Consider the following 24,526-nt stretch of genomic DNA (forward strand, 5'->3'; position numbering starts at 1 on the left):
CTTAAAATCACTTTGTGAGCTGAAGTGTGAAATACTTTCCTCTAATTGTGGACATTCCTGTTGCCCATATAAAGTTAAATTTTTCAAAGCCATTGGAGTTCAGACCTCAACAATAGTTTGTGGTGAATGGTTCCACCCGGTCCTGAAGAGCAGAGCTGAGCGTGGGTCAGCCTTGCACACGTTGCTCTACAGCACCTCATCTCTTGTAAGGCAAACAAGAGCTGCCAGTCCTTCCCTGCCATGAGAGGCTTCTCATGGACAGCTGATTTTTATAACTGATTTCAGTGGAAGAAAGCACATTCTTTAGCTTTAGTGGAAATTGAGGTGTTTGGAGTTCCAAAAGTCAGTAGTGTATTGAGAGCAATTCAAAAAATTAAAATCTTCTGACATCAAGTCATGGCATGGAATGCAATTCTTCTTTAATATACCCTCACATCTAAAAATTCACTCAGTTAAAAATGACAAGAAACACTTGTGCCTGCAGTATGCTTAACCAAGGTCAGACATTGTTGTGCCACACTGGACATGTTTTTGGCCCAATACCTCTCTGAAATTTTCTTCTGTGCAGTCCAAAAGCAGCTTTGAGGCAACAGTGCTCACTTCCATGTCACACAAGGAGGACAGGATGAGTCTGTCCCGTAGTGGCATTATACACAGTTGAAAAGTCTTAATATGTGCAATCCTTTCTAGAGCCATCCTTAACACAGCTGACACATTTTCATGAAGCTTTACTTGCTATTTTAGTAATTTATTCAAAGACGCAGCCCCCCGAAGGACCTCAAGTGCCCCAAGACATTGTGGATAACAGCCAGTCCCACAAGAGACGCCGCTCGGGGGAAGCATCCCACGCTCTGCAACTCCTTGGAAGGAGGTTGTAGCCAGGTAGGAGTTGGACTCTGCTCCTGGGCAGTAAGTGACAAGACAAGAGGACACAGTCATAAGCTACACCAGGAGAGGTTCAGGTTGGGCATCAGGAGGAATTTCTTCCTGAGCAGAAACGGTGCTCAGACATTGGGAGGGGCTGCCCAGGGAGGTGGCGGAGTCACTGTTCCTGGAAGTGTTTCAGGAAAGACTGAACCTGTCCCTCAGTGCCATGGTCTGGTTGACCCGCTGGTGTTGGTCAGAGGTCGGGCTCAGTGATGTCCAGCTCTTTTCCAGCCCAGGTGAGCCTGTGAGTCTGTGAGAGCAGCGGCCGTGCCCGGGGCCGCTCTCAGCCGCTGCAGGGCAGCAGCACACGGCGCTGCGGGAAAGCCCCGGCCCTCGGCCCCAGCAGCGCCCGCCATCGCAGCGGGACCTTCGGGGCCTCTTGTATTGCTCCGTTATGCGGTACGCTACTTTGTGGTGACGGAACCCCGCACGCTTATTTACTAATTCATTATTTGCATTTATTTCGCTCCCTTTCACAGAGGCGGCCGATTCCCCGCAGGGCCCCTTCCCACACGGCACCCGGGCCCGGCCCGGCCCTTTTCCCGCTTCCTCCCGCCGCCGCCGTGGCGCGCGCGCGGCCCCGCCCCTCGCGCACATCCGGGTCCCGGCGCTGGCCCCGCCGGCCCCGCCGCCGCCGCCGCCGCTCCCGTCCCGCCGCCTCCCCCGGCAAAGTTTCGCCGCAGCAGCAGCAGCGGCGGCCGCGGCCCAGCCGGCGCCTCACGGACACCCGCCCCGGGGAGGCCGCCTGCTCCGCGCCGGGTGGGTCGGGGCGGCGGGATGGTTGTGGGATGGGGGGGGGGGGGTTACGGGCCGCGGGGTCGCGGCGCTGCGAGTCGGGTTCCGGGCGGCGGTGGGGGTGCGGGGGGAGACGGGGCCGAGGCCTCGAGCGGGCCCGCGGTGACACGGGGGTCCCGGCGGGGCGGGAGGGGACGGGGAGAGGCCTGGAGGGGAAGGAGCAGCCCGGGGAGGGAGGGGAGAGCGCGGGGCCGCCCGCGGGGCTGCTCGGACACGCGTGGTGCCGGTACAGGAGCGGACATCGCCGTGCTCGGCGGAGGCTCGAGAGGGTTGTCTCTTGTTTTTTGCTGTTTGTGATTTTTCGGGTTTCTTTTATAAGACGAGGACTCTCTTAACTGGAGTCAGGCCTGACCGAGCGAGGGGAGAGGAACAAACACGTTTGCAGCCGCTGGTAAAGAGGCGGGAGGCGATGTGCGGGCTCACACACACACACAGCTCTCACAAACACACACTTGTCCACCTTGGCCTTTCTCGGTGCGTCCAGCCCTGACAGCTGCCTGACAACAGATGCACAGCTTCGGTGATTTAGAATGGCAATTTTTGTCTTCTGCGGGTTGTAAATTTAATAGAGGAAATAGGCTCTTGCGGTTAAAAGCACAAGACTGGAAATCAAATGATCTGTGCTTTGTTCCAGTTGTGGGGTTTCTGATGTGACCTTAAGGTAATTGAGTGATATTTCGCAGGAAAATGAGACAGGGAAGAACTGATTCAGCAGTAGTGTTCAATGTATTATTGAATAGGTTCGGTAATAGTTGTTGAGTCTCATGGTAGAATAGGTAGGGATTTAGAAATTCCATGCAGTGAATCACTTGGACTTGCTGCTTTAACAAAACCTCCAAGGAATAACTGTCAGAATTTGCATCAGCAAAGTTTTGTCTGTCATGGGAAATTAGATTGTCAGTATATGATGGGTTTAGATGGAATCTCATGCTGTTTTCATTCCTTCGTTAATTTCAGATAATTAGCCTTCCACGGGTGGCTTTAAAATAACGAAAACTGAAATGAGCATAGTTCATTGCATGTGTCAGTTACAGAAGTTCTGCACAGAATATCTTCCTGGTATTTTGAGGAATCACAGTTTGACTGGAGTAAAGAAAAAGGTGCAAACACTTGCAGGCATGTGCCTGTGCTCATCAAAACCTGTAATGCTTTATGAAGTTGGCAGCTAGTGGTAGTGGAAGTTAATAGAAGCAGCAAATAACTTAATTGAAGATGTTTCATAATTAGTGTGTTGTAACTTTTGAGAGTGCCCTGTCTGTGTTGGATTTAATGTCTTAATCCCTGCCGTTTGATAGTGGTTTACTCTTACCTCTGATATTAAAATTTTGTTCACTTGGCCTTGAAATTGCTGCTTAGTGACTAATGCCACTTATTTCTGCAAAATAAAACCCCAACAAACCATGTGCTTACTGAGATACCTACCTTTTTCAAACCTTTCTTTTCCTTTCAAATGTGGAAGACGTACATTTGAGATAGGAATTTTCTCTTTTTCTGAAGAGGACTTTCCTGGTGGAAGCCCAGATGGACAATCAAGATGGGGCTGACAAATGGAAAAGAAGGAAGAGAGGCTTCCTCTGCATTTCTTTTATTGATGACAAAAGATCACAACAGGGTGTGCTGCTGTGTACAGCTGTGGTGGGTGGTTTTTTTGGGTTTTTTTGAGGTTTGTAGTTTTAACCTGTAATGGAACTTGAAGGAACAACTGTAATTGTTGACCCTGTAATATTTTGTACTTTTCAGGAAGTCAGATTTTTAATCTTGCACCTGGAGTGGGTGATCTGTGCAGTTTTTATGGTCACAGAATATTATTTGAGCTGGAAAAAAATGACTCCCAAGATGGAGTGCTCATGCTCAGTTAAGGAACTTTTTGGGCTTATTTGAATGTTCTTTGTAAATTATGTTGTGATCTTTAATGCTTTGGAGGACATATTTAATTGCAGAAAACTGTCTTCTGTTTTCTTTATAGATGTCTAAGGAAAGTGCTAGGAACTCTTTTAATTGCTCTTGGCTGAATTACAGACCTGCAGAAATACTCCTGTGGCAATTCTGTGCAAGTCCCTGTGTCTTCCCTTCCTTCCCGTTAAGGCCTTGCTGGTTATATTCATGTTTGTTTGGTTTTTTTTAATTAAAAGTATGAGTTTTTTCAAATGTCTCTCTTAGATTTGGTGGAATTAATTTTATTTTAATCTGTCAATGTTTCTTTAAAGATCTTTACTGATTTTTTTTTTAATAGCAGGTAAGGAGCTCGTATTCAAAATGAGATTTGTTCTTGTGTGAGCTGAGCGCACTTGAGATATCTTCATGGCTAACGATAAACAGCTCATTAAAAGCAAGTTGAGCAGTAATCTAACACTTTTGCCTTTATCATTAGTCACAGTGCAAGTTCCTGCACTGTTTTCTGGAAGCCTTTTTAGCCGTGTTCCTGTGACCACGTAGAAAAGTTTGGCTGGCACTGGAGCGCGCTTGACCAGCGTGGGTTGGCAAGGTGCAGGATGCTGCCTGCCAAGTCCGTATCCCCACTGACCTACCACCAAGGTTGAGCCTGCCAGCACTGTCATCCTTGACAGAGGATCTTTGTCAGAGTCCTGCTACTGATACACCAACTATGAAGTAGTGTCTCTGAATTCTGGGTCAGTGGATGTCACAAACTGACAAATTTAGAATACTTTGCCATTCATTCATTCTGTGCAAGGGGAAAAAAAAAAACAACTTGCTGAATTACTATTGTCAGTGTTCCCTCCAATCCTGTAGCTTTTGTAAACTTGTCACAGGCTTAACGCAATTCAGTTGGAGTGAAGTGTATACAAACACACAGACACATATACATCTTTATTTTTCTTCTTTTAAAGCTTTTTGGCTGTCCCATTTCCCACGTTATACTTTTTATAGCCAACTCATAGTATTTAGAATCTTGGACTTTAATGAAGGTCTTGCACATTACCATCTACGATTTCAGAAGGCTTTGTCCAGCTTGTTAATTTTTTAGCATACTTCAGGGTTTGTGAAAAGTACAAGATGCCCTTTATTTTCCCATTTTTGTCTCCAAGTGTAGTACTGAGGTCATTCCTAATCACCCACTTGCTTGTCCATGTCCAACCTACCAATGGAGGCATAGGCCTTTGTTTCCATGTTTAGTGAAATGTAGCAGTGCTTTTCTCTGGAATTTTAATTAAGACATGGATTCTAAGTTGTAGTTATCTGTTTTGGTTAGAGTAGATCTTAAATAACCTTAAAAACATGAGGCAGTTTCAGGGCTGTCTACTGTTGATGATGGCATTTTCCAGCATAATGCTTCTGCTGGAAACTGCCAGTTAGCTGAAATAGAAAAGTGAGAAAATGTACAGTTCAGATAAAACACTTAAGGAAGACAGGTTTTGGTTCTAAGATGGAAATTATAGTTCTGACAATTTCTACAAAAGCTAATTGCTCAGTAATTAGAGCAGCTGCAGACACCAGGGCCATGGGAGCATTGGATTTTTTTTTTTTTTTTGGTAAGTGTGGATGCTTTAAGAAATAGAACATTTTAGGCATAGCAGGTCTTGGTGTTTTCTCCCTCCCTCTCCCTTCCCCTGTATCAGAGTTAAACTCAAGTCTTGCCATGATGCAGAACAAATTCAAAACTGTTATAATTTTTCTGAGCTTTTATTGACATCAGATGGAAGTGAAGATGCTTTGGAAATGCAGTGGAACTCTCTTAGTGATCTCTTTGCCCAGACCTCTTTTGTGGTATAAATCATTATCAGTGGTACTATTTTTTTACAATCGTTTTTGAGAAAACTATTAAGAAGAAACAGAAGCATCACTTTGCTATCTGAGTTATATCTTCCATGTACATTGTTTTACTTGCTGCTTGTGCTTGGCCTCAGAATTTGTTAGGTTTTTTATAAGAGAGTGCTGGTTAAATACTTCTCAGCTGACAGAGCTAAATGCTTCAGCATTTTTTTTTTATGCTGTGTTAGATGGTGTACAGATGTGGAAATTAAAAGCAAAAGTATTGTGTGAGAAAGCCCTGTCAGCAATTGTCAGTAGACTTTTCTGTTTGCAGGGCAGTCACGGTTAGTAAAAGTTTTGAAGATACCAGACAGTTCTTTTCTCTTCTTGTTTACATATATTATCGGTTAGATTATATTGCCTTACAAGGCATGTTTGAAGCAAGAAATCTAGTGCTAGGGTAAAAGCACTTACCATAGATTTTGGTCAGCTGGATGCCACTTTACATGAAAATACCACAAGTTCCTTTTTGATATAATTTTTAAAATCTCTTTCATCTTTTACTTAAACTTATGGGGATAAGAGGCAAAAGAAGTTTTTTCATTGCTGGTATTCCTTGTGGCTGAGATATTGCACAGGGTAATTGAAGAGAAATCTTTTCTGTGGAGAGGCTGTGGCAGTGGTTTGAAGGATGCAGGCCCTTCAAGTTCATTGAACAAGTTTTTTAACCACAGTGTCATCTTAGGATTTGTTCTACGCTTGATGTGTATGCTAACATTTCTCCTGTGTTTGTTTTCAAGAAAAGGCACTAATATGTGCCTTTGCATGGGACTGTGTGCTGGGCTACAATGTAAGCTTGGGAAAATGATAATAAAACCCAAGCACAATCCTGCACAGTTCCTGTCAGGAAATTTATAAGGAAAGAAGGATTTTAATAACACCAAGTGAAATGAAGTGTGAGGTTGTAGTTTTAAAGAAAGTATTGATCTGTGTATATAGCATAACACACTATAATATACTGCAGTTGAGTTTCTCAGCTTTCTGTATGAATATGTATGTTAGTGTGTATGGAGTCAAAATACTTGAGCATTTCTGAGTTTGAAGGGCAATAAAGTTAAGCACAAGAGCTGACTGCAGAACAGCTTTAACTGCAGATCTGCAGCAGCTCTAATGAACTCCCAGTTGTGCTGCTGGTTATAAGTGGTACTTTGTTTATTGTATGAAGTTGAGTCTCAAAACAGCTTCTAATCATCAGCAGTGAAGTTCCTTGTTTCAGATTGGGTATGATGCTACAGGAGGCTTCCTGAATTTGCAAACAAGTAAATTAATGGGAAGAGAGTAGTCCTTGTACATTTGAACATGGCCTTAGTACTGGCAGTAGGTAGGGATGAGGGTCACTGACTTTACACATTTTAAAATGGTTTTACCCATTTTATTCTTGTGCTTGTGAAAGCATCATTCATTGTCCTGCTGCTTGGGATGATGGTTTGTTTGGTTAATGGTACTTCAAACCTAGATTTTGCAGGTGGGAAATTAGTTTGGAATCAATGGGAGAACACGTTACATACAAAATGCATCTCATGAAAATAGGTACACCATACGTAATGTTACATTTTCTGTTCTGCAGTGACTCTTGCTCAGGTCCTTTTAGCCAGAAGGAGATTCCTTGGTATGACATCAAGTGAACCTACTGAACTTGCCAGTTTAATGGAGTAGGCTAAGAAAATTTCACAAGAACTGCTAAAGGGAAGTCAAGTTGCTCAGTATTTGTGATGGCAGATGGAAGGTGGTAGAGTTCTCCCATCTGCATAAATGAAATATAAGTTCTGTTCTTGGCCAGCTTTGTTTATATCTGTCTGGCTGGATGAAGTATTAAGGAGGGGGTTCAAACAATGGACCTGTTCACCCAACTAGTTTCCTTCCATTTGCTGTGGTCATTAACAAGAACTTTTAAAGTATAAATAATGCATGCCCCAAAGTCTAATTTTGATACAACGATTACTTCCTTTTATACTTGCCCTTTAAAAGCCCCCTCATGCTACTCCATGTAATTCATTACCCTTGCTCCTTAAAGAGTGTTTGTAGCTTTTTTTTTTTTAATGTAATAGTGTGGTTTTCAGTTGATGTTCTCTTATAGTTCAGCTGAAAAGTTATTTAATAAAAGGAGTTAATGCCTAATAGACCCTCTGCCTCTTAAGGAAATTTAAGCCAGCTTTTTTCCCCATAAAAGTTGTTACCAGCTGTTTCTAGAGGTGCAGCAATAGGAGTAATTTGTGCACCACTGAATGAAAATGTGACTCTTTAAGGCATTTGTTTCTGTATTCAGAGCTCAGTGATGCTCTGTGGTACTGCAATCACAGCTCATAACTTTGCTTTTAAGCTTCAGAAGAAATTGATTGTAAGTACAATGATCTGGGGAAGCTGTTCCTGGCAGATGTCAGGATTACTTAGAAACCTTTCACAAATTAGATGCTGAAATTACAGCAAATGCAAGTAAATGTTCCAAATGTGGTTTATGCCACACATTCAGAAGTCTAAAAACCCTACATGAATTGCAGTTTCTACATGGAAATGTTTGGTTTCTACATAAATACCTGAACCTACGGCTTTGTGGCCTTAAATAGCTCATGAAGCCAGCTCATGATTCATGAACCTTTTTAATTCTGCTTTGTTTTCTTAAGAAAGGCAAAAGCTGTAAGCCTTCAGTGTTTTGCCATCCAAAATGAACTTCGGGCAGGTGTGCAATGGGATAAATTCAGTGTCGTTTTTTACTTCTCAAACCCTATTAGTATTTTGTTGCATTTTCTTTCTTGGCCTTGATTTTCTTCAACAGGTTCAAATACACTTCTACAGAAAAGTCTTGAAAGCCTCGTAAGTGGCCAGAATGGAGTTACAGTGAATGGTATTAAGGACCTCAACAGTCTCATTTTTCAGTGGTTAGAGTTACAAGCATGTATGTGGAAACTTTTTTTGAAGAAGTTGAAGCAGTTTTGATCAAATCTTTTCTGATGCTTCTGAAATACTTCTTTTACCAGGCTTTGCTTTTGTTGATGGGCCCTCGAATGTAAACTTTTTAGAGTTAATTATGTTACTTACTGCAAGCAGATTATTTCTAAAGTGATAGTTTGTAGGACAGTCATTTATCATAATTCCCTTGCCACTTGCCCTACAAATACTAATTACTGCAAATATCATCTTAGTAGAACTGTTCCAACTTCCTTTCCTTTTAGTGAGCTTGTTTATTCCATGAGCATACTTGTGGGTAAATGATGTTGAAATTATATAAAACAAATAAAATATCTTTCCTGGTTGATCTATTATGTTCAAAATAATAAAAACCAGAATTTTACATGATCACAGCATAGAACTGTAGATCTTTAAATTAGGTTTCTTAATACAGATGGGATAGATCAGGGGATGTTTGTTAAAATCTCCTTTGAGCTAAACTTAACTAGAGGAATTTCCAGTGCATATTCTGCCTTGATGATGCTTAAGATTCTTTGAAAGCATAGCTGAAAGCAAAAATAGAACATTTTAATTGTCTTCTGGTCTGAGATTCTAGGTGGGTTCATTTCCTTTTCTAGGGGTGTGAGCAGTTGCTGATCTTGCAGCTATTGAATGTATGCTAGACTTAAAAGTAAGTTAGTTGCAACTGTAAACAGCTTTTACTTTTTGAAACAGTAAACTTTTATCCTCAGAAAAATAAAAAATTCAGTCTGAGTTCCTGGCCAAGTTTATTTCCCTTTATGTATTTCCTGTTACTTTGAAGGGTGCAAAGATTCTCATGTGTAATAGTCTGAGGGAACTAAATCAGTCTGAAAGTGCAGACATAGTGATATTTCTGAAGAAAACAGGTGATGTATTTATTTGAGTTTTTTCCTTTAGTTTTTTCTCAATACCTTCTTCTAGGGAGTTACTGAAGTAGTGAGAGACTTCTATTCTCTCTTTTTTTTTTTTTTTTCATTTTGTTTTTTTTTTATGAAAGCTCTAGGAAGAAAGACCTTCAAACAGTTTTTCTGTTTGTTTCGCTTTTCCGATTTTTTTTTCCATATTACTGAAACAAAGTTGAATAATCAAAGAAGTACCAATGGGATTAAGCTACTGCATGAAATAAATGGATTTTTTTCCTGTAAAGGAACACCAAGTGTCCTTGGGTTTGTTCCCTGTTTTCCTCACCCTCTAACTCCATAATAGAAAATACAGGATGGTTACACTTGGGACATAAATGCCTTCCCTAGGGATGTTTGCTGTAGCTTTGGCTGCTGGTGCTTAGTACACGGTTTTGTTATATAGAAGGATCTGTCCAAGTGCCTGAGTGAGCCTGTAAATGTAACCAGACACTTAAAAAGCCTTATCAGATGAGTTTTAGTTTATCAAAGATGGGAGGAAAAAAAGATCTTCTTGATTAAAGGTAGCAGTCTAAGAGAACCAGCACAGACATATTTAACATTTAGCTCCCCCCCACCCCTTTTTTCTCTTATGTGCAGATTTGGTGTCTCGGGCTGGGGTAGATGTTCTAATTCACCCTGGTTTATCAAAAGTGGAGAGACAATGTTGTTTGGCAGTCTCTGTAGCAAGAGAGGAAGCATCTTTTGTTATTGACATCCTTTCTCTTAGCTCTGCTCTTGCTTTTTGCCAGCTGCTCATTGTCTATACTTGCTTATTTAGTATTCACAAGGGATTTTACAAGTTCTTATCAGTTCGTTGCCACAGCACATCATTTCCTCTTGTCATCGGTACTCCTTAAATTGCTGGGGGGAGGATTTGCATTAGGGCTGGTGAGTGGTAAAACACCATTCATGAGCCAGTTGTTCTGCTCTTCTCCTTTCCGAGGCACTTTGTAGTAAAGGTCACATTTCTAATGCTTACTCCACCATGTCTTTTTCCCCCCTTCTTTTTTTTTGAGGAGGAGAAAACAATTTTTTTTTGCCAAGGCTAAAAATATCCAGCTCTTCAAATACTCTTCTTAAAAGATATAAGGAAGTGCAGCATAAAATTAGCTGTAGCTAAAAAAAGGTTGACCACCTTTCTGGGTGGCTGAAGAAGGTTTGGTTTGTGCTTTTTATTGGGTTTTTCTTTTAATTGTGCTTTGTTTTCTTCATCTACAGTTTCTTCCTAATTTCTTTTAGTACTCTCAAAAACATGGGGTAGCCAGTTAGAGCTCAAGAAAAAGCAGATGCTTTAGGATTTTTTTCCTTTTTGGAAATAAAGATCCATTTGAGAAGCTGAGTATTTCTGTGAAGTATTGGCCTTGGTACTGGTGGTTCCACCCTGCCTCTTCCCTGTTTCTTCATAGCAAGTTTAGTCTTCTAATGCAGCACCATGACGGGGATATATTACTAGTTTTAAAGCATGTTCCTCAAGCCTATCTTCTGAGAGAAAGTAATCAATTTAAGGAGTGTTAATGGAACTGTGCTGTCCCTACTGACCATCATCTCTTGATGGTCCTTTTTCCCACTAATCAGTAGGGCAAGCTTTGGGGACTGATCACTTTTTTGGAGTGGGGTCGTAGTACTTCTGGGATATTGTTTTCAAACAAAATCAGGTACAATGCTAGGGTTGAAACAGGAAGTCTTTTTGTATCTGCCTTTTTGTTTTACCACAGCTTTTACTTGTTTGCTAATTCCTTGTTAAATTATCTTTTTACTAGAACTAAATTGGAGGAATCGATCATCATTTTTGATGTGAAGGCTTCATCATTGACATCTCTATGTTCATTTCTCGTCCTCCAGGAAATAATACGGCTCATCAGTTGCAATAATTGCTTTGGGTGTTCACTGACATTTATTTGAAAAAAAAAATAAAAAACCCAACAGACAAAACCCAACAAACTTTTTGAAGACTTGTGTCAAATGACGTCAATGGCCAGTTTGTTCTCCTTTACTAGCCCAGCTGTAAAGCGTCTGTTGGGCTGGAAACAAGGAGATGAAGAGGAAAAATGGGCAGAAAAAGCTGTTGATGCTTTGGTAAAAAAGCTGAAAAAGAAAAAGGGTGCTATGGAAGAACTGGAGAAAGCCTTGAGCAGTCCAGGGCAGCCCAGCAAGTGTGTTACCATTCCCCGCTCTTTAGATGGACGGCTGCAGGTTTCTCACAGAAAAGGCCTTCCCCACGTGATCTACTGTCGTGTGTGGCGCTGGCCGGATCTACAGAGCCATCACGAGCTGAAGCCATTGGATATTTGTGAATTTCCTTTTGGATCCAAACAAAAGGAAGTCTGCATCAATCCATACCACTACAAGAGGGTGGAGAGCCCAGGTATGTTTGAAAGTTATTGTCCTAAAAACTGAACTGAATCTTTGGTAACCACTTAACTATTCACTCCATCTTCCTCCTCCTCTGGTACTGTACAACCAATTGAAAGTGGTGTATGAGGCAGTTTGGGAGAGGAATGTTCAAAGTGTACATTACTGGTGGGGTTTTGGAGAGATGTGTGGTCCATTCTGTACTAATGGTCTGAGCTGTTTTCTTTGGGATTAATCACCTTTTTCCCACAGACTTCTTAAGCCTGCTGCCCTTAAAGTTAGTAGCAAAGTTCTCCTTTGTCGTGAAATAGAAAACAGTGATGTGTTCTTTCAGGTTCAGTTTCTTTGAGAAACTTGTTTCAAAATCTTAGTCCTTGGAAGGAGGCTGGTGGCTGCCTTTCAGGTGCTTGCGATTTAATCAATGTGTGACATGAACTGAGAAGATGAAAAATAAAATTAATAAAATTCTAGGGTGGTAGAGTTCCCCACATGACTTCCAGTTAGGAGACAGCAGAGATGAATAGAACTCAGAGATGTGATCAGTTAGAGGAAGGTGTGTGTCAGGTAAGGAGCCTGCTGTTAAAAGGTGCTGTGGGAAAGGTGAGGAGGATTGGGGTTGCAGTGGGAGAGATGAAGAATGTTGCTCTGGACAGTGTGGTGAGAAGTTGCTTCCCTTGCTCCCCAAAGTGGTTGTAACTCTACTGCATTGACTGTAGTGCTCAAGTGCACTGCTGCAGCACTGGAATTCGAGACTGCAGCAGTCCTGAAGTTAAAATGTATGGCAGTACAGATTTTGTTTCTTTTCAGTGGAAAGGACAATATGTAACTATATAGTTTGACTGCAGTAATAGAGACTGTGTTCCCATTTTTTCTGATTTGATAATGTACACAGACATAAGTTTTGCACTTCTGCATCAGTATTTCAGTATGTGCCACATACAGCCTGGTTTGGTTTATTTTATTTAAAAAAAGATCATCTTCGGGTTGTGTGAGATATGTGTATGTTTTTGTGATTCTTGCAAGAGTAAAGTTTGAATCTTCCATTAAGAATGATGTAAAAAGTGAAGGAGAGGATGGGGTAAAGGCATGCCAGATTAATCCCCTGCTCCTCTTTCCACCCCAGATAGAGTTGAAATGATCACAATGAGCAGAATAGCACATTATTTGTATCTCTTATCTTATATCTCAGGTTTTAATCTAAATGTATCTGGGATTTGTTTGTTTTTTGCAGTTCTACCTCCAGTGTTAGTGCCTAGACATAGTGAATTCAACCCCCAGCACAGTCTGCTAGTTCAGTTCAGGAACCTCAGCCACAACGAGCCCCACATGCCACACAACGCGACGTTTCCGGACTCCTTCCAGCAGCCCAACAGCACTCCATTCTCCATCTCGCCAAACAGCCCCTACCCCCCTTCTCCAGCCAGCAGCACTTACCCGAGCTCCCCAGCCAGCTCTGGGCCATCCAGTCCCTTTCAGCTGCCAGGTGAGTACAGCCTGAATGGCAGTTTCATAAAAATCACTGAAATGTCGCATGTTGTTGTGACCCGTGACCCCAGGAATTCATGATGTTTGCCATAAATGGCTTTTTCTTTTGCATTTCATGGGAATTTCTTCCTAGTTTTGTCACTGGTTGGAGTTAATTGTTGGAGTTTTATTTTTCCAACTGTTTTTTGTCATGGCTGTAATACTAGTGTGTTGTTTTTGCACAGCTTCACTACAGAATGACTAATCCATACTTTAGAAGAAGAAATACCAATGAAAAGAAAGCAAATGCAGGATGCTGAACAGGAAGTTTATTGATGTCTTTCACTGAATAAAAACACTTAAAATATAGTGTTTAACTGGAAAAAAAGTAACATTTTTTTTGGGAACAGATTGGAGTAAACTGATTTTGTTTAACTGAGCAGTAAAACACAGGAAAAACAATTGATAGGGACAAAGGAAAGAAGTTTTATTGATTCTGATTATTGGTGTGGTTTATAAAGCCAGGAATTCTGTAGAGTAAGGATTTTATTTTTCCACTAGCTCAGTGGCCTAATCTTTGTAGTCTGGTTGCTCAGTTCCCCAGAAGTGTCCCAGTCAGTGGGTATCTGTGTTGGCCAAGTACTGGGATCACTGGGGTGGATGCATTTATGGGGCACACATTTATGGGGTGTTACCACACTGAGTGCTGTGCTGATGGAAGAAAACAGATCCACACTTCTGTAATTAACTCAGCCTGCAGGAACAGCAAAAACCCCCAAACTTTTCTAGGTCTTTTTTATACTAAGCAAATAGTTATTTCTTCTACTGCTTTGTTTTTGAACACCGAGAAGAGGGTAGGCAAGAAAGCTCATGTTTGTGTGACAGAAAGGGGGAAGCAGAGTCATCAAGCCCAAATGCAAGAGTACAGGTATTAAAGAAAAAAAATGCAGAAAGAAAAAAGTGCATCTCTTATTTTTTTCAAGCTTCCAATCTTGTTATTGGTTCCATAGGTAAAATTTCAGCTGCTGAAGGAGTTTTCTGTAAAGACAGCTGGCTGTGTTCAGATTTCTTTGAAAATGAAGCCAAATTTTTTAACATCTTGTTGGGGAATATTTTTGTGTTTTTACAACTGTAGAATGTATAAATAAATACTCTAAATTGTTGAAATTTATTCTTATTTTTTTCATGTTTGTAGCTGATACTCCACCTCCTGCATATATGCCCCCTGATGAACAAATGGGACAGGATAATTCACAGTCTATGGACACAAGCAATACTATGATCCCTCAGATCATGCCAAATATATCTACCAGAGGTAAGTTGTGTAGTCTGGTGTAAAATTACATAGTTTGGTGTCTTGCATCTCATGACCAAACTGAATGAATAACTTTAAATAGGCCAGTAAATCTTGCTGGTTGGTGGAAGCAATCCTCCTAGGCAAACTGAGGCTGTAAGAGACATAATTGAGAAATAAAACTTACCTTGCTTATTTTTATTTTCATCTTTTCTTTTCAAAGCCTCAGGTGCAAAATGTGGCTTCCAGTGAGTTGAACTTTTTTTATTTCTTTTCTGCTACCTTTGTCTGTTGCTGGAATAACATTTGCATGAAGGCTCTGAAAATTGAGTCCCAAAATACCAGTTATAAGAGATTTTTTTTGAAGTGATCAGAAAAGTTATGTTTCACCTGCTATCACATAATCTTTTTTGTGTGTGTAATGTTATTTTTGTTTAATATCAAGCTTAAAATTGGCAAAAACAGCCAAATGAACAGGCCAGCTAAAATGCACAAAGGTCAAAATCTTCAAGGTTATAATCGAGACACTTTTTGCCCATCATAATTGTTTACTCAGATTTTACTTAGCTGTTGGTGTTTTGGAAGGTCTGCTTGACAGTTGTAGCTTTAGTTTTTTAACTCTTACCTAAACTGTTACTTCCATTTGCTTTTCAGATGTTCAGCCCGTTGCCTATGAAGAACCCAAACACTGGTGCTCCATTGTGTATTATGAGTTAAATAACCGTGTTGGGGAGGCTTTCCATGCATCTTCCACAAGTGTCTTAGTAGATGGGTTTACAGATCCCTCCAATAACAAGAACAGGTTCTGCTTAGGTTTGCTCTCCAACGTCAATCGCAACTCAACGATCGAGAACACTCGACGGCACATTGGCAAAGGTAAAACTGAGTTGTCTCACGAACCAAGTCCTTGGTTTTATTGCTCTATACTGCAGCAGTGATAATTCTCAGATGAGAATGCTAGAGGTGATCTGAGATATGATACATTATCTACGTCTCCAGTATCAGAAAACAACTTAGTTAGGCATGGTTTGATTCTAATTAGTCAGGAATTTAATGCATTTTTCTTTGTCATTAATTAAAAATTACTATATATTAAATATTACCCCTAAATATTACCCCTAATATTGATAAATATTACCCCTTCCTCACCAAAATAGATTGCCATTGAAGCTTGCTTGTTAGGCTAAATGTAGTGGTCTGTGCTTTAGCACCAAGAAACATTAAAGGATATGCCATGATACTCCACATTGTAGCTACTTAAATTCTGCATACACCTTTGCAGTATGGCAGAGATTTTTTTTTGTTTTGTTGTTTTAAGGTATTACCTTCTGTCTACAGTATGTTCAAATATCTTGGTGAGTTGGCAGCAGGACTTTGAAGTGCTAATGCAAAACTGCAAGGGCTCATTTGTCTGAGTGAATCCATGGGGCGTGGATGTGTGTGGGAGGGATTCCTGGAGACAGCAGGTTTTGCAAGATCTTCTAGTTTTCCTGTACTGTTTTGGCTGATAGTACATAGAGATGCACAGTTTTCATCCTTGATGGAATGTTGCCTGGATTATCTTAAATTGTAGGACACTTTTTCTGAATATTTTTTTTTGTGATTATCTCAGTCCTGAGATGAGAACCTTGTTTCTCTTGCACATGTTTAGAAGTCTTTTTACCACCTAGCATTTGGTAAAGTTGGTCTTGAGTTTTGGTTGATGAAAATTCACCCTGTCCCATAACATTCTTTTAATTAGAAACTACTATAAATCTGACAAAATTTTGCAGATAATTTGGAGACCAGAAATTCTATTTGTGTCTGTTAGATACTTGGCTCTGCAATGCAGTTGTCCAAAAAAATTTATAAATAAAATAACATTATAAATGGGAACAAGTAATTTGTGGGGCGTGGGTGGTTTGTCAGGCTCTTTTGTTTTGTCTCACCCCTTTTAGTGGTATTGGCAGGGAAATCTTGTGCATCTGCCTAAGGTCAAAAGTGTAACCAGGACCCATCATCATATTGTAGAATAGTGATGAGCTTTAAAATGTCTGCATCTCTAATAGTAATTATTGAACTTAAACTTTGCTTTATGGTAACTGTTCTGACAACAATTAAGGTTGTTTAGAGATAAAATATTGTTTATTTATGGCTTTTGCTTGAAAGGTCTTGAGGTTTTGCCTCCTTAGAACCACCCAATCCTATGTGCTAAGGTTTTTTTACTCTAACTGGCAAGTAGTGGTCACTGCTTTTTTAAATTAATAGGGTTGTGTTGTGAAAATTCAGTCTTGCCCAGATTCTCTGACAGCTGCTTGTAGTTGTTGAAGCCAGCAGTTCCTCTGTAATCTGCATCCTACCTTAGTCCCAAGTGGGTCTAGCAATGTTCACAACAGTGGCTGCTGTCTGAGAGATTAACTTGCATCCATTGACTTGCTGCAGCCTCCTCTGGCACATCACGGGATGGTCCATGGTGGGTTCTCAGGGTATTGCAGGGACGACTTAAACGGAGCCAGATCCCAACCATGTAAAACTGGGGTAGGGGAGGGAAAGCAGGTGTTTCAGTGAAGCAGCAGGGAACACCTGAGTTTGAGTGCTGAAGGGATGGGCAGCTTTTGTATATTAATTTTTAGCCAGTAATAATGTTGTATGTACTTGAAAATATGTGCATAGCTGAATTCAGACAGATGTGATAAATCTGGGGGCTTTGTTGATGTTAAGGTTTGTAAACCCTTTTGGTAATTAAGTGGAGCAACTATTTGGACTTACCTGTCCTTCAGCTTGATAAAATGTACTGAAAATCAGAGCAGACTGTGGATATTCTTTCTCATTCATGTCCATCACTGACCCTTCTCCCATGACACACCTATTTCTGTTCTACTTGGCATAGGCAGAAGCTGCCAGGTGTATAAAACTGAGGTTTTAAAATCCACATAAATTCTCTAGAAAAATAGCTTGAAGTAACAGTTGAAATGTGGCAGTAATTTTTTCATTCTATTCTGTAATTGGTCAGAGAAGGACATCTAGTGGCTGGTGTATCATGAGCCTGATGTGTTGAAATGAAACACTGTGTTGCAGTGCAAGCAGAAGCTTTTATGAAAAGCCCCTCAGGCAGAAATTTACCTTTTTCTTCCCAATAAAATAGAGTTTATGATAACTATCTCAAAATCAGAGACAACAAAGTAATTTGAAATGTTCCTATCTTTGTTTTCAAGGAGTTCATCTCTACTATGTTGGTGGAGAAGTCTATGCCGAGTGTTTAAGTGATAGCAGCATATTTGTACAGAGCAGGAACTGCAACTACCACCATGGCTTTCATCCAACAACTGTATGCAAGATTCCCAGTGGATGCAGTCTGAAAATTTTTAACAATCAGGAGTTTGCTCAGCTTTTAGCTCAGTCTGTCAATCATGGATTTGAAGCAGTATATGAGCTCACCAAAATGTGCACCATTCGAATGAGTTTTGTAAAGGTAAATTATTCTGAGAGTATTTAAGTTTATTCTGGATTTGGGTATTTAGCAGTAATTCCATTAGCACTATAGCAAAGCTGTTCTGGCCTGATGTGGCTCTTTTCAATTATAAGTATATTTAAAGTGGTTAACTGAGGGAGAAGGAAATCAATGCAAGAAAGGAAAAGCACAGATTCTATATTGAATGTTGGCTGTGTATTCAGTTACTTTAGTATTCAGGACAGGAATTTATTCATTATGGTTGGTGTAATTTTATTAAAGGAGATTTAAGTACATGGTCTGAATTTCAAGGATTAAAGTGAATAACAAGTCCACTAAAAGAATTTGAGTAGAAAGGAGCATAATTATTGAAGAAAATTTTCAGCTTCTTCAAATTGATTATTAGTTTAAAAAAATCCCTGGTTATGGAAAAAAGAAGTGATTTAAGTTTCTGAAGTCAAGCTGTGCTGTTATTCTCACAGGAGTGTTTCCTGAGCATTATTTAATCAAGATGTTGTCTGTCTCAAGTTTAGTGTAGAGTCCAAACTTGGGCTTTCCAGGGGTTTTGTTTGCATCTTGTCCAAAAGATGTCTCATTGGTTTTGTCAGTTATGACAAATACTGCTCAGTTGGAAGGTGTGGAGGAGAGGGAGCAGGAGGTTGAAAGGGAAGAGAGATGTGGCCATGGCCAGGAGTCATCCTCAAGGCAGCAGTGAGCTCCACAGGAGGCTGTGGCACGCAAGACTTCATTCACGCTTCCAGGTGCAGCTTCCCTCCTGCTCCTTCCCAGCCTCGGGTTTGTTCCTGTAGGTCAGTGTGACTAGATTGTAAATTACCTTCAGATAAGTATCTGGAGAACATCATTTCTTGTTTCTTGTTAGTAGTTATTTTAAAAGACAAGCATGTCCTCAAATTGATCAGTACCATTTTGTTCATTTTCTAGGGCTGGGGAGCTGAATATCACCGGCAGGACGTCACGAGCACCCCGTGCTGGATAGAAATTCATCTTCATGGGCCCCTCCAGTGGCTGGATAAAGTACTTACACAAATGGGTTCTCCTCTTAATCCCATCTCATCTGTTTCATAGTGCTGAAATTCCATCTTCAGCCTTATTTTTAGTGAACTTATTCTAATTCTAGAGAAACTTCCAGTGGATACTGTGAGCTATATGGAGAATGGATCTTATGATTTAACTTTTTTTTTTAGATCCCTTTGTGACCAATTCCATTGTGTATAGCTAATCAGTTTTACATTTCAAATTGTTCTTGTGATGCTTAAGTGACAGTTGAGCCCTAAGGGAAAAAATAGTCTATTGAAAAATTCAGAACACTTTTCCCCTTCTTCCCCTTAAAACTTAAACAGACAAATGTCTTAACTGGAAAACCTTTTTGTCCTGTAGGGACAAGAATTAATGAAGACTGACTTCAGAAAATAAATACATATCATAATTTGGGATTTTTTAATGTGTTTTAATGAAACTGTTTGAACATGTGCAGCTCCAGCTTGCAAGCTGTATTTTTAGCTTAGTGTTTTAATATCTTAAGGTTGACATCTGTTATAAGCAAAATTAGACTTTATTATGGCTAATTTGCCTCAGATTGAACAATGTGATTTTTTTTTTTAATGTACACATGAAATATACTTTTTACAAATATTGGAGTGGTGTAAAAACACTTGTATTTTCTATTGGAAAATGCTGTCATAAACACATTGTATATTAATGCAGAATAGCAGTTCTTATCCTTTTCCCACTTCGGTTTTGTAATATCTCTTTTAACCACCATTTAAAGTAGTAATTGATCCAAGGTAAACATCCTGCACGGTTCTGGAGTAGTGATTCTTGTTTTGCTTTGATTTACACTCATGCCATTTGGATTTGGTTGCCAAGGCTATTTCTTTTTAGGTACCTGTCTCTATTTTAACATAAACACTACTATTTGTAAATGGCAGTGCTTAATACTTTTTGGAAGGAATAAGTTTTTTGTTTTCTTTTTGGTGTTCTAGCTGTTTATTTTACCTGTCTGGAATTGATCTGTGTTAGGCCTTTTTAGTCTCTCAGTAGACATTATGCAGTATTAGTGATTACACTGTATTTAATTCACTTTCAAGTATGAGTTTGAGTCTCTTTGAAGACTGTGAGTGGCTTAGCAAATGAGTAACTGAATGCAGAAGCTTTTACTTCCAGATCATGTAATTTAATTCAGACCTGTTGGTAATGACCAAAAGTAATCACTTCTTTGTAGCCTGCATGAAACAGTGCTCTTGATCCTGCCCCTGATGGCCAGGCTTCAATCAGAAGACTTGTAGCTGTGGTTGGCGTTGTTATGGTATTGAAGGACTGTGTTAATATGACAATGGAATTTCTGTCTCACATCTAAAGAATCACAGAATGTTAAGGGTTGGAAGGGACCGTAAAGGTCTCCCAGTGCCAACCCCGCTTTCCATGGGCAGGGACACCTCCCCCCAGACCAGGTTGCTCCAGCCCTTCTCCAACCTGGCTTTGAACACTACCAGGATTGGGGCATCCACAGCCTCTCTGGGCAGCCTGTGCCAGTGCCTTACCAGCCTCACAGTAAAGAATTTCTTCTGTATGTCTAAGCTAAATTTGCCCTCTTTCAGTTGGGACCTGTTAACTCCTTGTCCTGTCACTACAGTTCCAGACAAAGACTCCCTCTCCAGCTTCCCTGTAGCCCCTTCAGATCATGGAAGGTTCTCATGAGGTCTCCACTCAGCCTTCCTTCTCCAGGCTGAACAGCGTCAACTTTTTCAGCCTCTTTGCAGGGGAGGTGCTCCAGTCCTCTTACCAGAATTGTGACCTTGGGACTTGCTCCAGCAGTTCCATGTCCTTATGCTGGGGGCCCCAGAGCTGTGCTCAGCACTGCAGGTGGGCTCTCACAAGGGCAGAGCAGAGGGGGCAGTGCCCTCCCTCACCTTGCTGCCCACATTCCTTGGGATGCAGTCCAGGATTCTGTTGGTTTTCTGGGCTGTGAGTGCTCAGTGCCAGTTCATGGTGAGCTTTTCATCAGCCATCACCCCCAAGTTGTTCTCTGCAGGGCTGCTCTCAGTCACTTCTCTGTCCAGCCTGTAGGTGTGTCTGGGATTGCTGGGACCGAGCTGGGACCTTCCACTTGGCTTGGTTGAACTTAATGATGTTTGCATTTGGCAAAGTAGAGAATTTAAACACTGGACTGAACACTAAAATCAATTACATAACATATGCATATTTCCATCCTTTATATCATAAAAAAGAGGCTGAGAGAAACATGTTAAGAGAATTAGAAGTGAACTATATACAAAATTTTGGCATGCAGAAAGACCCTGTTATAGTTTCTAAACTCGCCTTGCTTTTTCTGTTTCCTGAACACCTCTTCAAAAAAGGGTTCAATGTTTGGGGGAGAGGCTGAAAACTAATATGCAAATACTTATTAAAAGATGTGTTGCAGTTAATTACTGCAATCCTGAGAAAATTATTTTTTAAACAAGTTCTTGTGTCTTCTGTTGAATGACAGTTTCTCCTCGAATATGGAAATCATGCATTGTATGGTACCTAAGTAACAAATGACCTTAGAGGATTAAAATTGTTTACATGTCATTAAAATGTTTTTTATGAATTGCCTTAAAGGAATAAACTGTAACACTTCTGCAGAACCCTAATGTTCTCTTGTACAGGAATTTCTGTATTACTGTTTTGGTTTTTTGTGTTTTGTTTTTTTAAACAGTTTCTCAAGTATGTTTGAAAACAGATGAGTACATCTTCAGGAGAAGGGGAGTAACATTATTTGCCACTTACCTTTGGTTTCTTCCCTTTCATTCTTTGGAGCTGCAACCCACAGACAGTTCTTTTGATTGAATAAGATGCCAAGTCAGTTGGCCACAGGATCCTGCTTCTATTTTCTTTTTGGGGCCTGACATTTGTCAAGTTGCTGAATATGTATATTTAACACTACAGAATATTTTATTTCTTGACTAGCTTATATAATAAACGACATGGCACATTGAATTAAGGAAAGATTGCAGTTGTAGGTACAAGATTTTACTTTATCCAAAATGTTTTTCACCTGGCTTCATCTCTGTTTGTTCACTTGTGTGCTTATATGTGGCCAACTGAATGACTCAAGAATGGGTGCTGCAGTGGGTGTTGTGAGCCAGAGCTGGTGTTTAGTGCTAGTATTGTGGTTAGATTGGCTACCCATGCACTGAACCATAATTTCTGCAATAATACCCAGTTAACCCACTTCTGATGCTGTCATTAAGTACTGAAGTGCTCTGGCATTTCTCTGTTGTGTACGTATTCTGGAACTGTAAGAGCTGCAGTGCTGGGATATGCTTGTGACTGCTGGTTGGGCAGGCTTGCAGGAGCCAACCCAGTCAGATTTGTCTGTGTTCTACTCCTCTGTTCCTTCCTGGTAGGGCTTTTTGGGAGCTTTCCGGTTGGCAGATCTTGTGTGCTACTGGTTCATGGTGTTGCTAAGCCTGTTTTGTTCATCTGTGCTGCTGATAAAAAAATTCAGATATGGATGCATGGATAGATTGGATAGAAAGTTGTTTGGTGCCAACAATGTGTAAAGTGTCATGAGAGCAGGAAGTGCTGCTCCTGGTACAGCACATTGTGCAGAAATCACCCCTTGACTTAGAGAGAAGGATGAGGAGATTGACTCAGCCAGTGGTGTGGTAGTGGCAGATGGAGCCTTTCCAGTGTAGCCCAGCTTAGACTGATTGTTACTCCTCAGTAAAAACTGATTTGGATCCTGTAGTGTATTTTCTTCTTTCTGGGCATCTTCCTGCTTTGCACCAGCCCCAGCACTGACTGACAGCTTTGGCAATACCAGCAGAGAGCCTGGAGCAGGCTTATCCTGGAGGCTTTCCTGGGAGTGCTTTTATAGTCCCTGAGATAAGACAGCAGCTTGGCTGTTGCTCCTTACACACCTGGGCCTAGCTGGCAGTCAGGCAGTGCCTTGTGTATCACACTTACTAACTGCATTAGGCATGAAGGGCTGACACTGGGTTATCGAATCTACAGGACCAAAATAAAACCTTCTAGCACGACTGACCAGTGAGAGACAAATCTGACAGCACAGCCCAGCAGGCAGAAGAATGATGAAATAGCCCAGGTGCTACGATTCAGGATAGAATTGTTTAAAATGTTGGAATTTTTTTTAGTTTTGCTTGAAGCAATGATTTTTTTTCCCCACAGTATTACAGTGTGAAAGTTGTCAATTCTTGGGTCTAAGATTAACTTGTATTCTTGCAGTATAACTCTAGAGGACATTAAAATGTGTCAGGCTTCCTCACCTAGTCTGAAATAGTAACTTTTTCAGGATATTATTTTACTTGCTCAAAGTGTTGCTGGTGATGGTTTCTGGAAAGGCAAAGAAACAAAAACCAAAACCAAACAATTTTCTAAATGTTTTGCTTCAAATGACAAACATGTGACTAACTTTCTTCTGGAGTTGTGAAGTTTCTGTTGAGGAGGGTTTCCCATTCTGAATTCAGATCAATAGACCAAACCATCAGATTACAATATAATGTTGCTTTCTTGTGCTGCTCCATAAATCTGCTTCTGTGTTTGTTGCAAGCATAACCTTTATGCTTTTGTTTACATTGTAGAAAACACAGTTCTAGCAATGAGGTTTTTTTCATTTAACTCTAAACATCTTTTTATTTTGTTAATTTTAAAATTACTAGGTTTTGCTATGTTATGTTTTTAAAGATATTTTTTGCATACTGCTGCTCATATTTCAATAAACAAAACAAAAACCCCACATATTCTTCTGATTTCCTTTAACTCTGTGTCTCAAGTATTTGTTTACAAGGGTTAATTTATCATGTGTAAATTGCTGCTGATGCCTCTCCATGTCCATATTCCTCCTCACACAAAGGTGATCCTGTCATTTAAAAAATACTTTTTTGTAGCTTTTGGTAATGTAAAAGCTGCTGTGCTCTCAGAAGTAGAGACTTAAATTATTTCATAACTTCATTTTAAAGAGTTCTTTTCTCTTGTAGAATGCAGCCAGCCAAAATGGTATAATTTTGATAGTACTTATATAACTATTTTTTGTACTACCAACTGAAGTATTTCTGTAAGACCTCAGCAATCTGATGACTGTTGGGGGTGGTTGGGGTTTTTTTTTCCTACTGTGGCCAACGGTAACATTTTGAAACAACTCATCCTGCTTGAAACAACTCACCCTGCCTGAATGTGTCAAGCTTTGAACTGCTGACCCACAGCCTTTCAGTGAATTAAGGCTGCTCAGATAGCTCTTGTAACTAAATACTGCTGCAATAAAATGTACATTTAGAACTTTAGTGAACTGTATATTAGCTTGTTTTTAAAGATTGAGTGGAAGAAAACTCTTCCCTTGTTTACCAAGATACTGCAGAAATAGAGGGTGAAAAGTGGTGTGCATATATTAAATCTTTTTTGGGCAGGATGAGTACAAAAATACTGAATTCCAATTCCACAATGACAGATGATTTTTTTAGTATAAAACTGAAATGAAAATGTTGATACAACTTTATCTTGTCTCGGCTTCCTGCTTTGGGATTTAATTTTACCAGCAGACTGCCACCTGCAGTAATACTCTGAAATTCTGACATTTTCTCAATAATAAGAGCTTTTTTCTCTGGATGAGAATCCAGTCACTCAGGTAAAAATGTATTTTTT

The 24,526-nt window shown here is 40.3% G+C and overlaps 1 protein-coding gene across 2 annotated transcripts; it reads left to right on the plus strand.

Annotated features, from left to right (window-relative positions):
• Positions 1 to 1,584: 1,584 nt before the first annotated feature.
• On the plus strand, positions 1,585 to 23,624 carry SMAD5 (SMAD family member 5). 2 transcript variants are annotated; one of them, XM_053991165.1, is made up of 7 exons: positions 1,585 to 1,686; positions 11,084 to 11,688; positions 12,907 to 13,158; positions 14,335 to 14,454; positions 15,088 to 15,309; positions 17,628 to 17,884; positions 18,806 to 23,624. In XM_053991165.1, exons 2-7 carry the CDS (start codon positions 11,286 to 11,288, stop codon positions 18,947 to 18,949), a joined length of 1,398 nt encoding a protein of 465 aa, XP_053847140.1. In that variant the 5' UTR covers positions 1,585 to 1,686; positions 11,084 to 11,285; the 3' UTR covers positions 18,950 to 23,624. The 2 variants fall into 2 exon arrangements, with proteins under 2 accessions (XP_053847140.1, XP_053847141.1); XM_053991166.1 differs by having other exon boundaries at positions 11,166 to 11,688.
• The last annotated feature ends 902 nt before the right edge of the window (positions 23,625 to 24,526 follow it).

The sequence above is a fragment of the Vidua macroura genome, chromosome 15 (assembly GCF_024509145.1).
Source record: "Vidua macroura isolate BioBank_ID:100142 chromosome 15, ASM2450914v1, whole genome shotgun sequence".
NCBI lineage: Eukaryota > Metazoa > Chordata > Aves > Passeriformes > Viduidae > Vidua > Vidua macroura.

Coding starts and splice junctions, on each gene's coding strand:
- SMAD5 (XM_053991165.1), top strand. CDS start 11,286: ATGACGTCAATGGCCAGTTTGTTCTCCTTTACTAGCCCAGCTGTAAAG. Junction 11,689..12,906: donor CAAGAGGGTGGAGAGCCCAG/GTATGTTTGAAA, acceptor TGTTTTTTGCAG/TTCTACCTCCAGTGTTAGTG. Junction 14,455..15,087: donor GCCAAATATATCTACCAGAG/GTAAGTTGTGTA, acceptor TTTGCTTTTCAG/ATGTTCAGCCCGTTGCCTAT.